This window comes from Neltuma alba, unplaced genomic scaffold (genome assembly GCF_004799145.2).
Source record: "Neltuma alba isolate B1F8T4 unplaced genomic scaffold, ASM479914v2 tig00013739_pilon, whole genome shotgun sequence".
In the NCBI taxonomy this organism is placed as follows: domain Eukaryota; kingdom Viridiplantae; phylum Streptophyta; class Magnoliopsida; order Fabales; family Fabaceae; genus Neltuma; species Neltuma alba.
Genome location: NW_021637881.1, coordinates 29,032 through 43,211, shown reverse-complemented (window position 1 = coordinate 43,211; position 14,180 = coordinate 29,032). Strand labels below are relative to the sequence as shown.

General features: G+C 39.5%; 2 protein-coding genes and 1 pseudogene across 2 annotated transcripts; 2 read left to right on the top strand and 1 right to left on the bottom strand.

Moving 5' to 3' along the window:
- Nucleotides 1–23: 23 nt before the first annotated feature.
- On the top strand, nucleotides 24–2,228 carry LOC114739014 (phosphatidylinositol 4-kinase gamma 5-like; annotated as a pseudogene).
- Nucleotides 2,229–4,117: 1,889 nt separating this feature from the next.
- LOC114739013 (uncharacterized) lies at nucleotides 4,118–6,494 on the top strand. The gene is made up of 2 exons (XM_028927075.1): nucleotides 4,118–4,479; nucleotides 4,568–6,494. Exons 1-2 carry the CDS (start codon nucleotides 4,118–4,120, stop codon nucleotides 6,492–6,494), a joined length of 2,289 nt encoding a protein of 762 aa, XP_028782908.1.
- Nucleotides 6,495–8,926: 2,432 nt separating this feature from the next.
- On the bottom strand, nucleotides 8,927–11,675 carry LOC114739012 (uncharacterized). Its single transcript, XM_028927074.1, has 8 exons — nucleotides 11,010–11,675; nucleotides 10,723–10,929; nucleotides 10,097–10,635; nucleotides 9,923–10,004; nucleotides 9,747–9,833; nucleotides 9,411–9,677; nucleotides 9,222–9,331; nucleotides 8,927–9,134 (listed from the first exon to the last, which is right to left on the bottom strand). Exons 1-8 carry the CDS (start codon nucleotides 11,673–11,675, stop codon nucleotides 8,927–8,929), a joined length of 2,166 nt encoding a protein of 721 aa, XP_028782907.1.
- Between the last annotated feature and the right edge of the window lie 2,505 nt (nucleotides 11,676–14,180).

The window sequence follows — 14,180 nt, the reverse complement described above, 5'->3', positions numbered from 1 at the left end:
TCTGCCACTGTCACCTCTGCTGCTGGCCTTTGAAGTTTGCATCTTCTCCTTTTCCTTCCACGTATCCTGATCTGGATACCTGTATGCATGCTGAGATGGCTGTTGCAACCTTCAAGGGACCTGCTAATGGTGAATTGTGGGAATAAAAGAATGGAACGAAAGCCTTCTGGAAAGAGGCGAGTATTTGTGCAGACGGAAAGTGGCTCTGTTTTGGGAATAGAGTTAGATGGAAGTGACAATGCCCATACTGTGAAGACTAAGCTACGACTTGCATTAAATGTTCCAACTGAGGAAAGTTCACTTATATGTGGTGATATGGTCTTAAAAAATGATCTGAGTGAAGTTAGGAATGATTCTCCACTTCTTCTCACCAGGAACTTTTTGCATAGGAGCTCATCTACCCCATGTCTGTCACCTACTGGTAGAGATCTTCAGCAGAGAGATCAGAGTGGACCAATTGAGATATTAGGTTACTCAGATCAATTTGCTAGAACAAACAACTGGTTGATGATATTATGAAAGCATTAAAATTTGGTGTTGAACCAATCCCCATTCAGAGAGGACTGGGAGGTGCTTATTATTTTAGGAACTGCCATGGTGAAAATATTGCTATTGTAAAACCAACAGACGAGGAACCTTATGCACCAAACAACCCAAAAGGCTTTGTTGGCAAAGCCCTTGGACAGCCAGGATTGAAACGTTCTGTGCGTGTTGGGGAGACCGGGTTCAGAGAAGTCATAGCTTACCTTCTTGACCATGATAATTTTGCTGACGTGCCACCTACTGCCCTTGTGAAAAAAATCACACATTCTATATTTAACATAAATGGTGGGGTAAATGGTAATATGCATCAGAGGAGACAGCAGACCAGCAAGATAGCATCCCTACAACAGTACGTTCCTCATGATTTTGATGCAAGTGATCATGGAACTTCAAGTTTTCCTGTTTCTGCTGTGCATAGGATAGGGATCTTGGACATACGAATTTTTAACACAGACAGACATGCGGGAAATCTTTTGGTCAGGAAGCTTGATGAGGTTGGAAGTTTTGGCCAGGTGGAGCTTGTTCCTATCGATCATGGTCTTTGCCTTCCTGAAAGCTTGGAAGATCCTTATTTTGAGTGGATCCATTGGCCGCAGGCATCAATTCCTTTCTCAGAAGATGAGCTGGATTATATATACAATCTAGATCCATTTCGTGACTCAGAATTACTGAGGATGGAAGTGCCTGTTATTCGAGAAGCATGCTTGAGGATTTTGGTTCTCTGTACAATCTTCCTTAAGGAGGCAGCAGCTTTTGGTCTTTGTCTAGCTGAAATTGGTGACATGATGAGCAGGAATTTAAGGGTCATGATGAAGAGCCCAGTGAGTTTGAGCTTATATGTATCGAAGCAAGGAAACTGTTAGATCAGGAAGAATTCTCTTCTCCTGAAGCAGAGCCAGGAGACAAAGATGTGATTCAGTTTCATATAGACTGTGAGGATCATGATTTGGACTATACTGCAAATATAGAGAAGCAACTAAAAATAAGCTCAGGCAAACATGGAACCAAGGTTGGGAGTGGGAGAAACCCTTTTTTCTTCTAAACTGGAGGAGATTGTGATGGAGGACGATGGAGAGATTGAAGAGGAGTTGCCCCCAAGGTCAGGTGAATGCACTAGTCCTGAAGAAAATTGGGTGCCTAATGTTGCGAAGCTGTCGGTGTCTATGAGAAACGCTAATATTGGTGAAAAAAGTTGGCAACACCAGGGTGTAAAACAAAAGACTGGCTGTTTGGCCAGTACGTCATCTGGAAACAGGACTGTGAACGAGTTGCCTGCAAGTAGTAGTTTTGTAAAGCTATCGGATATGGATGAAGAGAAGTGGAACCAATTTCTTGAGAATTTTCAGAGGTTGTTGAATCTGGCTTTTGTTAGCCGCAAGCGACGGCTTGTGGGCCAGAGGCAGAGGCTTGGAACCTCCTGCCAATTTTAGGGGCATCATCAAGTTACATTACGGAGGGAACCATTAAAACTCTGAATAAAGACTTTGATGTGTCAAGTGATAGCCTGAACTATACATATGGATGCAGAAGCTATAGTTCCGTGTGTCTGAACATGAGTATTTAGTTGCCATAGATTATGAGTAGCTTGGCGGAGAAAGCTTTTGCATCAGCATGTAGAGCTGAGGTCTTACCATATATGTGGAGATTGTGTTCTAGATATGTTTCCACTTTAAGTTCACTTAGTATGATGAAAAATCAGATCAGAGAAGTGCACGAAAATAAATTTGCCTTGGGGCAAAACCTGTGCTTCTCTTGGGGAGCTATAAACAAGTTGTGTGTTGCTGTAATTCTTCTGTTGCCTAAAGTTATTACAGTTATTTATTAAATTATTTTGTCAGATTTCATCTCATACTCAAGGTGTAAGCGGTGCATTTGTCACGACGTGCCCACATCGCCTAGCCATATAAGATTGAAAAATTTGTTCCTATATCCTTCTCTTCAACAAGCTTCCAAAGTACCATGCTTCTAAATGTTTATTTTCTGTGGGTGCTTTATTTGGGTATACTCAAAACTCGAACTTGAACAAAGCAACGGCCAACGTGGGGTCTGTTTCATGGGAAGCACGCGGCCCCCCCCCCCTTTGGGTTCCTGTTCCTACTCCTTCGTTTTCCCTTCTGATTTTGTTGCTTATTAATCAATGGTATAGACAACTTTTGATTTGCTTTTGATGGTGTGAAGTTTATTAAACGTCTGCAACAAATATGGATAATGAACCTTTTTTTTTTTGGCAAGAATATGAATAATGAACTTGTACATGGCCGAACAGACCTCCGTTCAAAGAAGAACCACCAGCGAATCTAGGACGCTCAAAGCTGGCCACGGTTGACTCCTTGCATTTTCTTTTCCAAATACTCAAGTCTGGGGATTCAAGAAAAGCTGTAAGAAGATAAAAGAAAGGGAGAGATTTTAATTGGAAAAAAGAAAAGAGAAGGGGAGGAAAGTTTTAATACAAGGGAGGAATTTTTAAAAAAAAATCCTAAATAAATAATGTTAAATTTTAAAATTCTAAATCAGTATTAGATATTATATTCGTAAAAAAAATTACTACGCTCAAAAAATAAATAACAACACATTTTTATAGTAATTTTTAATTTAAATTTTAAAATTTAACAGTTATTTTTTTAAATTTTTTTTGAATTTAATGTATTTTGTTTAGTTTAGAGAAGAGGGAGAGAGCGAAATTTTTATATAAAAAATTTTATCCTATTTTAATTTTTATACAATGAAATTTTTTTATAACATTTTAAATAAAAAAGAGTCATTATTATCACAAATTTTTAATTATTATATTATTAGGGAAAATGACAAGAAAATGACTGTTGAATTCTAAAATGACAAAATGGGCATGTAAATTACTGAAATGACAAAATGGGTATGGGGTATCAATCTGGAATTTGAGTAATTCGCCAAAAAGACTGAAATGCCCCTGAATCAGTCTGAACTCATGAAGACAAAGGCATGACACGTAACATGAGGGAGAGATGAGAAGCTGAAAACGGAGGTGGAGCAGAGTCGAACGCTGAGAAGACGGAAAAGGTAAGGAAAATTTCTCCTAAAATGCTGTTATCTACTCCTCCAACTCTCACCATTGTACAAATCTGATTCATTACGGTGGAATTGCTTTGTGGGCAACCTGGTTTGTAGTGAGAGAGGGGTTGAACGTGGGTATTACGTAAGAAAGTGGAGCTTAATGATGGGTTTGGGTTTTCAAGTCGGTTTACTGGTACATGGTCTAATGGGGATGGGTTTATGAGTGTAGATGGTTTAAATGAAGAATCTGACCAGGATGAGAGAGTGATACATCGGAAATGAAAAATGGTGGGAACTGATAACGTGGGCATGAAGATTGAGGGCTAACAGTAAGCATGAGGTGGTCAGTGTTGTCAAATTCATTATTGGAATTGTGAAATCCCATATTTAAGTTGTCAATGTAGCAAGTGTGCGCGGACGTATTTTGGGTGTTGCATTTTTTGTGAAATCGCAAGAAAAGTTTCGAAATCCTGATAAATGAAATTGATTATTGGGGAACTAAAATATTGATTTATGCTTCTGTGGTGCAGGTTAGGTAGCTTTGATGACATCTAACATTGGGTCAACATCTTCAAAGCGTCTTGCTTGTTACTTTCATGTGGGTGGGAAGTTTGCAGAAAATGGTGATGGTGAAGTTAAGTACTATGGTGGAACTGTCAGGGTAAGAGTGATCAAGGAGGGTATAAGGCTTGAAGATTTGAGGGTTATGATAGGAGAATGGTTTGGTGTAGATAGTAATGGTTGCGACATTAAATACACATTGGGCTTGAATGATAGGATATTAATAGATCTTATTGATGATGATGAAGTTGACAACCTATTTGAGTATAATGATAGTAATGCACATGTATACGTAGCAGCTAAAGGTAATGAGAATACGGAGGAAGAAGTGGCTGATCGAAACAGGTAAGTCACAAGTTTCGGATTATGGAAGTTGTTACTTGCGATAATGTTGTTGTTAATATCATAACAAATGTTGTAATTATACATGCAGCATGTCAAAATTGTCAGGACTGTCACAGCAAAATGATGAGCCAATGATTGAGGATGCTGTCGAATGTGTGAATTACATAGCAGCTGAAAATGTTCTTAGCCTGCCATATGCAGTAGAGAGTGCACCAACTCCTTTGCCAGGAATGAATTCCCTGAAATGGAAAACAGTATTGTTAGGATTGAGGCAGACTTTTCCAGATGCGGATGATTTCAAGAAGAAACTACACAAATTCAGCATTGCAAACAAATTTGAGTATAAATATGTGAAGAATTCTAATGCCCATATGTATGTCAAATGCAATGTTGAAGGTTGTCCATGGAGGATCAGTGCAAGAGCAGCTGTAAAGAGTACTCCAGCATTTTTACGTGTAACGACATTCAAAAATGAGCATGTTCATAATGCCCAAGACAATCTTCATGTGACACATGGTAGATCAGCTAGCTTGACATCATCAATTATAATTGAAGAGGTTAGGGATCATATAGACATGCGTCCAAATGATATAAAAAAGAGGTTGGAAAGAGATTATGGTGTGAAGTTGACATATAAGCAAGCATACAGGGCCAAGGAAAAAGCGTTGGAGGACATACATGGCAGACCTGATCATTCTTACATGCTTATTCCATGGATATGTGACCGGTTGAAGGAAACCGATGACAAAACAGTGGCAAAATGGGTGGCTGCAAGGAACAACAGATTTGAGCGTGTATTCATAGCCTATGGGTGTTGTATAGAGGGTTTTATTGCTGGTGCTAGACATGTACTGTATATTGATGGAAGTCATTTAAGTGGACCGTATAAGGGGACACTACTTTCAGCGTCGGCTTATGATGCGGACAACGAATTATTACCTTTTGCCATTGCGATTGTGAAGGGAGAGACGCTTGAGGATTGGACATGGTTCTTACATATGATCAAGGAGATAATTGGGTCAATGCAATTAACAATCATTTCAGACCGACACAATGCAATTATAGGTGCTGTGCAAGCAATATTCGGAGGTGAGCGACATGCGTACTGTTACAGACATGTTAAGGAGAATTTCAGTACACAAATGATCAAGTTAAATAGAGGAAGAAGGAAGACAAGTGGCAACACAAGGGAGGATGGACTGCATTTCCTAGATGCCATTGCATATGCAAGGCTTGACACAGAGTTTGATCAAGCAATGGATAACATGAGACACTTCAATTCCCAATTATTTGAATGGCTTGTCAATCATGGTGATATTCACAAGTGGGCCTTAAGCAAGTTCCCTTTTAAACGATGGGACAACATAACAACAAACCTTGCAGAGTCATTCAATGCGTGGATGCTGAAGGAGAGAAGATATAATGTTGCCCAACTTATACATGAGCATCGTGAAAAAGTAGCCAAGAAGATGTATGCAGCAAGCATGGCAATGAGCAAATGGAAGAATGGTGTAGGCCCAAATACAAATGCAACATTGATGGAAAATGTGGCGAGATCTGCACAGATGTTAAGTGTTCCTTACGGAAGGGGTAGGGTGTGTGTCCATACAGCAAAAGGAGCCATTAATGTTGATCTTGGAAAAGGTGAATGTAGTTGTGCAGCTTGGCAAATGTCAGGCATCCCATGCCCACATGCATGTGCAGCTATCAAGGCCTTGAATTGCAATGTGTATGATTTTGTTGAAGAATGCTACAAGATTACGTCCCAACAAAAGATTTATGGTAGGACGATGACTCCAGTGGTGACAATCGACATGCCAAATCCTAATAACTATCGGCTGCAAGATATAGCAAGTCAAGTGTTTTTGGCACCACCTTTGACTAGTCGACCACCTGGAAGGCCTAGGATAAATAGGCAAGAGTCGCAGTTTCAAAACAAGAAGGTCTACCATTGTAGTGCATGCCAGCAAGTTGGCCACACAAGAAGAACATGCAAGAATCCAAACCCAACTTAAGGTTTCATGTCAATACCAACAGGGGTAATTTTTTTGTTATAGGAAAGGAATGACTCTTGAACCCTTTTTAATTTTTTTGGGAGAAGGGTTGATAGGTAGGCTATCTTTTTTGTTAATGATGTTAACTGGGTAGGAGATGTTCTGTAATCTGAATGACAAGAAAACATTAGGCGGTAGGTTAATCCTAATGTTAACTTGTCATTTGGATATCAGTTATGTAGCTTCTGTCATGGGCCTACTGGTTTTTAGTAAATATCATTACGTCAGTGGTCAATTCCATTACAGATATAGTAAAGTCTGAATGTTAATGTAAAAATCGTATGATGGGTAGGCTATCCTTTTTGTAAATGATATTCACTGGGTAGGATATGTTTTGTAATGTGAATGGGGACGAAACATTAGGTAGTGGGTTAATCTTACTGTTAACTTGTCATTTGAATATAAGTTATGTACCTTCTGTGATGGGCCTACTGGTTTTTGGTAAATATTGTCACTTCAGTGGTAAATTCAATTACACATGTAGTAAAGTCTAAATGTTAATGCAGACATCCTATGATGCTCTTTTGGTGTACTTCTATGCTATTTTGGCAACACAGATGACCTTTTGTTTAATGCCCTCAAGGGAGATGGTGGAAGTTGCCAATGGGTATGACTGGAGTGGTTAATGTCATCAACGATGTTGTTATTCACATTACCAATGTTGTTATTATCATTTCCAGGCTAGTGAAACTCCCTGAAAATATGTTACTTGACTTTGAAATAAAGGAAGTGGAAGTGGAAAAAGCAGAGTGGTAAATATCATCACTAAAGTTGCAATTAAATTACCCATGTTGTCATTATCATTACGGGGGTAGTAAAATTTCCTGAACAATTTGATGCGTGGGTTTGACTTAAAGGAACCGGAAATGGGAAAAGCAGACCGGTAAATGTCATAACTGAAGTTGCAATTAACATTTCCAATGTTGTCATTATCATTACGGGGGTAGTACAATTTCCTGAAGAATTTGATGCGTGAGTTTGACTTAAAGGAACCGGAAATGGGAAAAGCAGAGTGGTAAATGTCGTTACTCAAGTTGCAATTAACATTACCCATGTTGTCATTATCATTACGGGGGTAGTACAATTTCCTGAACAATTTGATGCGTGGGTTTGACTTAAAGGAACCGGAAATGGGAAAAGCAGAGTGGTAAATGTCATACGGAAGTTGCAATTAACATTCCAATGTTGTCATTATCATTACGGGGGTAGTACAATTTCCTGAACAATTTGATGCGTGGGTCTCAGTTAAGGAACCGCAAATGGGAAAAGCAGACTGGTAAATGTCATTACTGAAGTTGCAATTAACATTACCCATGTTGTCATTATCATTACGGGGGTAGTCAAATTTCCTGAAGAATTTGATGCGTGGGTTTGACTTAAAGGAACCGGAAATGGGAAAAGCAGACTGGTAAATGTCATTACTGAAGTTGCAATTAACATTTCCAATGTTGTCATTATCATTACGGGGGTAGTACAATTTCCTGAAGAATTTGATGCGTGGGTCTCAGTTAAGGGAACCGCAAATGGGAAAAGCAGACCGGTAAATGTCGTTACTCAAGTTGCAATTAACATTACCCATGTTGTCATTATCATTACGGGGGTAGTCAAATTTCCTGAAGATTTGATGCGTGGGTCTCAGTTAAGGGAACCGCAAATGGAAAAAGCAGACTGGTAAATGTCGTTACTCATGTTGCAATTAACATTACCCATGTTGTCATTATCATTACGGGGGTAGTCAAATTTCCTGAACAATTTGATGCGTGGGATTGACTTAAAGGAACCGGAAATGGGACAATTTCCTAAACATGGGGATGCAAATGGGGAAACCATAGTGGTAAATGTCATTACTATAGTTGCAATTTCCCTTAACAATGTTGTGATTTTCATTACCCAGGTTGTGAAATTCTGACAATTTATACGTGGGGACGAAAATGCAATTGCAAAAAGGAATAGCGAGGTGGTAACAATCATTAAAAAAGTTGTAATTTTCATTACCAATGTTGTCATTCTAGCGAAAATGGATTCAAAAAAGTGATTTGGGCTTGAAAGACTTCAGATGCAAATGGCAACAGCGATGTCGTAACTATCATTACAGAGGTTGCAATTCTCAATCCGAAAGTTGTTAATCCTATTACTTGTGTAGTTAACCTGGGTCCAAGTGGATGTAATTTGGGGCACAAATAATCAACTTGTGATTATCATCACGGAAGTCACATGGCATGTTGTAAATTTCATAACTCTTTTACTCAAATTATCCCAAAAAGGATTGCAATTAGGCCAACAACTGGCAGCCACTTAGACTTCAAACTACATAAGACTTCAAATATTAAGACTTCAAACTAACACTCCTTTTACAAATACTATATGCCTAATCTACATAATGTCTCCTCCTATCACAGATGGCGTCTTTTGGTCAGTGTGGTGGCTTGGGTTGATGAAAGCAAGCTTAATGCTTCATCACGTCTTGAATTAAGCTCATGATTCACTAGCCACCACATGAGGTTTCGTCGGAATTCAGCCACTTGTTCATCCGTATAGTGAAGTATCTCACCGGGCTTCCATTTACTCAACCATATTAATACATGAACACCGCAGTCTCGCCTGCACATCAAAACATACCAACGATGTAAAAGAATGAAAATAACACATTGGGCTACTTTGAGACGTAATAATATCAACAACATAAACCACTCACAGATTGTTTGTTGCGGAACAGGAGCCCAAATGATATCACTCATTTTCTTCTTCCCAGTGGCATTAGGCTTAACTATCTCAATAATGTCATAAAATCTATTCCTCTGCACAATATCATTACGCAATTGTAAATAAAAGGTAAATGAAATGTCAATCATAGAAGATGAGTTGCATTATCCTTACACATTCAGTGACGACGGTCGTCATGTCATCAATAATTACACCCTTCTTCTTGCTCTTCTTCTTACCCTCTAAATTTGGCTTCATTGAGTCCAGCACATAGAAATTCATTGTGCTAGGCTCAAGCACAACACAGAACCAGTGAGCGCCAACAAGTGTGGGTCCAAAGATCAAATCACATTCTCCTATGTTGTAGCCTACATTTTCAGGTAAAAATTGTTTCTTCCGTTTTGTAGCATCCCACAGCTTTGGGTTAGCTGCCATTATTGCCTGAAACATGAACATTTTAGTCATTTATCAATATCAATCGACAAAAAACTAACATCTCAGCAAGCTTACCATAAAATCAGCATAAAAAATGTGCCGCTTCACCTGCCCTTCCTTCTCCATATCAGCCATTAGAGTCTTGCACACAGTTGACATCAGCTGTACGCAAAGAGATTATTGTTTTGATGAACCCAAAATGCAGCATCTACTAAACAATTAAATGACCTCATCACAAATATTCTACTTACCCGGTTACCTATTTTCTCAATTCCGCCAAGTGTCCTTAGCTGATCCCGAGTGATATCTTCATCAGAGATTTTCACCAAAGGCCTAAAAATATGTTGTCAATATCATTATGCATATAGTCAATTACCACAAAATTGTAATGAATATGATTACGTGGGTAGTGGATATGTACATACATGTCACCCTCCTTGCTTGAACACATACGGGAAACTATGTCATAAAACCGGTCCTTGTCATCCATGGGCCTCTTTCGCCTCTTAGTTGGCTTTGTCAAAATCCATGGAGAATTGATAGCGGATTTCATCTCCCTTTGCGATCTCCGGAGTTGACATCCCTTGTCCATGGGGGACAAGGGCAGGGGAGACTCCATAATTTCTTTGTCTGCACCTTCTGCTGCAACACCAATGTCATCACCCCTATCTGAGCCAGTTGCATCATCGTCTCCCTGACCATCTCCCCCGTGGAACTCATCTCTATCATCACCTTCGTCATCAGACTCATGTCCATCATGATCATGGGAGTCTTCATCGCCAAATGCATCATCATCTCCCTTATCATCATCTGGGACGTCAATAGGGTCCTCATCATCTGTGGTCACATTATTTTCCTCTATCCTTATCTGCACCTTATCTAGCTCATCTTCCATTGCACTTATAAGCCTCATAGTGCTTAATTCGATCTGAGCCATCAATCGTCCGTGCAACTTCTGTAACTCCTGCAGCAAACAATTTAAAATGAGTAAACACTTTTTTCATGAGATTATTTGCTAATGAGAATGAAAATTAGTAATGAAAGCACATACCGGGTGTAAATGAGCCACACTTCTGCGTTTTCCTTCATCCTTCCCACTTCTATCCATACTTCCCTTGCCCTTATACAGTAAACCCCTCTTGCTTTCCCTCTCCTTCTTTTCCAGCTTCCTTATCCTCTCATCAGTCCAGAATTGAATGGCATTTAGGGACCCTCTCTCAACAGTTTTGGATAGTGGGAAGTGCTCAGCAAAATATAACTACAATAGTAAATCATTAACTTGCCAATTCCACAAATAAAGAAAACAATAACTTAGAAGCATAAGTCAGAAATACATACCAACAGGAGGTAGATGCATCCTCCCACATTGCAGCTTCCTTCATCTTCATCTTCGTCTTTCTTTGCTTTTGTGTACACTTTCACATAATCTCCCATCTCTTTCCACAAGTGCTTCACAATGTACGTGGCCCAATCAAATTGGTGAAATCCCTTCATGGTACAGCACATGACTCTTATTAGCTTGTCACTCACAGTTGTTTGTGAAGTAGGAGTTAAAAAACTCCCAAGTGTGTACAGCATAAACAGGAACTCAAACTCATCTTTCTTTTGCCCAGATTTAATGTCATTGAGTATCTTCGTATAAGGGACTTTACCAAATTCCTCCTTCAACCTCTGGTATGTCTCATCATCATCACATACGTCCATTTTTACCTTCTCCCCTGTGTGGGGTACACCCAACAAGTTTGCAACATCATTTGCTTCTATTTCCTTTATTATCCCTCTTATTAGAAATTGATGGGTAGGCGGATCATATGCTCGGAGAACACATACTATGAGGTCACGAGGGAGTCTCTCACATCCAATGTCAAGTAAATGGCCAAAGCCTAAATTTTGTACCCTCACTTTCAAATCTTCATCATCTTTTATGAAGTCCACTAATGACTTAAATTGCCGAACCGAGCAACGAGTGCTAAAAGCCACTTTTTTCTTCCTCTTCTTCTTCATCCCTTCCTTTCTTGATTGCTTCACCCTATCACTGTATTTCTTCTGCTCCTCTGGTGTCAACTGCTTCCATGCCTTTGATGCCTTTTTCGCTTGTTCTTAAACTTCTCCCCACCCTTAAGAAATTCTCGTCTAAACAAATGTAGCCATTCTTCACTTCTTCACTTGGCCCTCCTTCTACAACAAGCATAAATAACTAAATCTGGTCAGTTGAACAGCTCAACTTTCTTTGCATTTCAAAAAAGTTGTCATTACCATTTCCAGTGTAGTCATTCACATTATAGGTGTTGTTATTTAGCCACAAAATGAACCTCGACTATTTACTACTCATATAACTAAATTTGCTGATCACGTAATGAATGTTATTGCTTCTTTCTCACTTCACAGAACAGAGCAGAAAATAGAGACTAATGACATAATACACTTTAACAACAAACTAAAAACAATCTAACTTACCAAACCTATATAACTCAACCACTTAATTCCTATTACAACTGCATATTACCGTTTGTCGCAGTCACAGTTACTTCGCCAACCTCCTCCATGACAGCAATGCGATTGATGCTTCTCAGCACTTCATCGACCTCTACCTCTTCAATCCTCAAACCAGCAGATTAATCTCTACCTCTTCAATCCTCAGACCAACAGATTCAAAAATAAATAAATATGCATTAAAAGTGATTCTTTCTCGATGAAATGTTACAAAATTTGTATCTTCAAGTAACTTATATTATGGAAATTACTACTACACAGTGCCACAGATGACCAAGTAAATTATACCAATACATAAGAAGGCCACAAAGGTTATTCTCACTTGGTACATACTGAAATGAATATGCATGTTCATCCCCAGGTAAATTGCACCGCTAAATGACTGAGGTTATGCCCATTAGGTAGCTATATCTTCAAAACAGAGTTCTACCCACGAAAAGTCACCCCTTTCAATTTATTTTACAATGTTAAATTTGCATAACCAATATGGGGATACAGTTGAACTCATTTTAGTCCCATACACAATGCTAAAAATGTGCAATGCCCATTACACGAACAGACCAAACAAGGGGGCGGAAACAGGAAGCATCCTGCCTCATGTGCGACAGTGGTCTCAATTTATGGGCATCTAAAAAGTAGTGTAGCAATCATAAACACACACGTATATTATGCCTTCCAACATTACAGCAACACAGCAATCAGACAACAACAATCAGAGAGATATCTCGTCAAACATGGACCGAGTTATATGAATCAGAGCAAGCAAGCAACTTCTGTAATTCCGTCACACACAGAAGCACCGACTTTTAATCTAATCTACCTTTACATTCCATTTTAAGCCTTTACCATTGCTTCCCCCTTTACAACCAACATTCACCGTTTTCCCCAAATTAAAACACTCCAATCAGACAAGCACAAGACGGAGACATTTGGGTGGCTTACCGGGGTCCGAACGAATATCAACTTCTTCCTCAACCGGTGACGACCTTACAGGTGCTCTCCCTCGAAATCTCTCTCTCTAGCCACCCCCTCTCCCTTCTGAAGATTGAAGCTTCTCACTGGTTTATTGCTTCTCACTACGACCCACGGAAAAGACGAAGAAGCCGGACGCTATTCACATTCCTCGTTCACAGTTCCTCAACCATGCCAATGTGAGACTTGCGACAACCATATGCAGTTTCACCGAGTGCAATGTGAGAGTTCGGAGAACCCTATGGTCTATGCAGTTTCGCCGAGTGGAGAACCGCCAACCAAACTCCAGTTCCGTTGCACAATATCCCGCCCTCTGATTCCCGAAAAAATTAAGGGCATTTCAGTCTTTTGGGCGAATTACTCAAATTCCAGATTGATACCCCATACCCATTGTCATTTCAGTAATTTACATGCCCATTTTGTCATTTTAGAATTCAACAGTCATTTTCCCTATATATTAACAGTATTCTTCCTGACGTATTAATGGTTTATATATATATATATATATATATATTATAAAAAGTATTAAAATAACATAATATAGATAACTACTGAAACAAGAAGATGCGGGGGAATGGGGATGATTTCACCGAAAGAAAAGATGTTGGGGATGAACCACGGACGGAGACGGGATATCGGGAAAAACAAAGAAAAAGAGGCGGCGAGCTGGAAGCAACAGAGAGAAAGATATTTGAATCCAGGAGCTACAACCTTCGTGAGAGCCATCAACCATGTCAAGGAGTAGGAGAAAGAAGATGAAGATTGGGTGTCGGAGAGCTAATGAGGAACGTGGGCGTACAGGAATGGCAGTGATAAAATTGACCGAAAGTAAGAAAAAGTTTCTCTCCCCTCTAAAAACCCCTGATTTTGGGGGAAGAGTGAGGAGGGAGGGGGAGAGGAAAAGGACAAAAAAATTTCCCTCTCTTCCCCTCCTACTTTCTCAACCAAACACCATTGCTTCGTCCCTCTCCTTTCCTTCTCCCAAAAGCTCTGAAGAGTTTTAAACCACTAGATCTATGATGGAAAGTCCAAATTTAATACTTT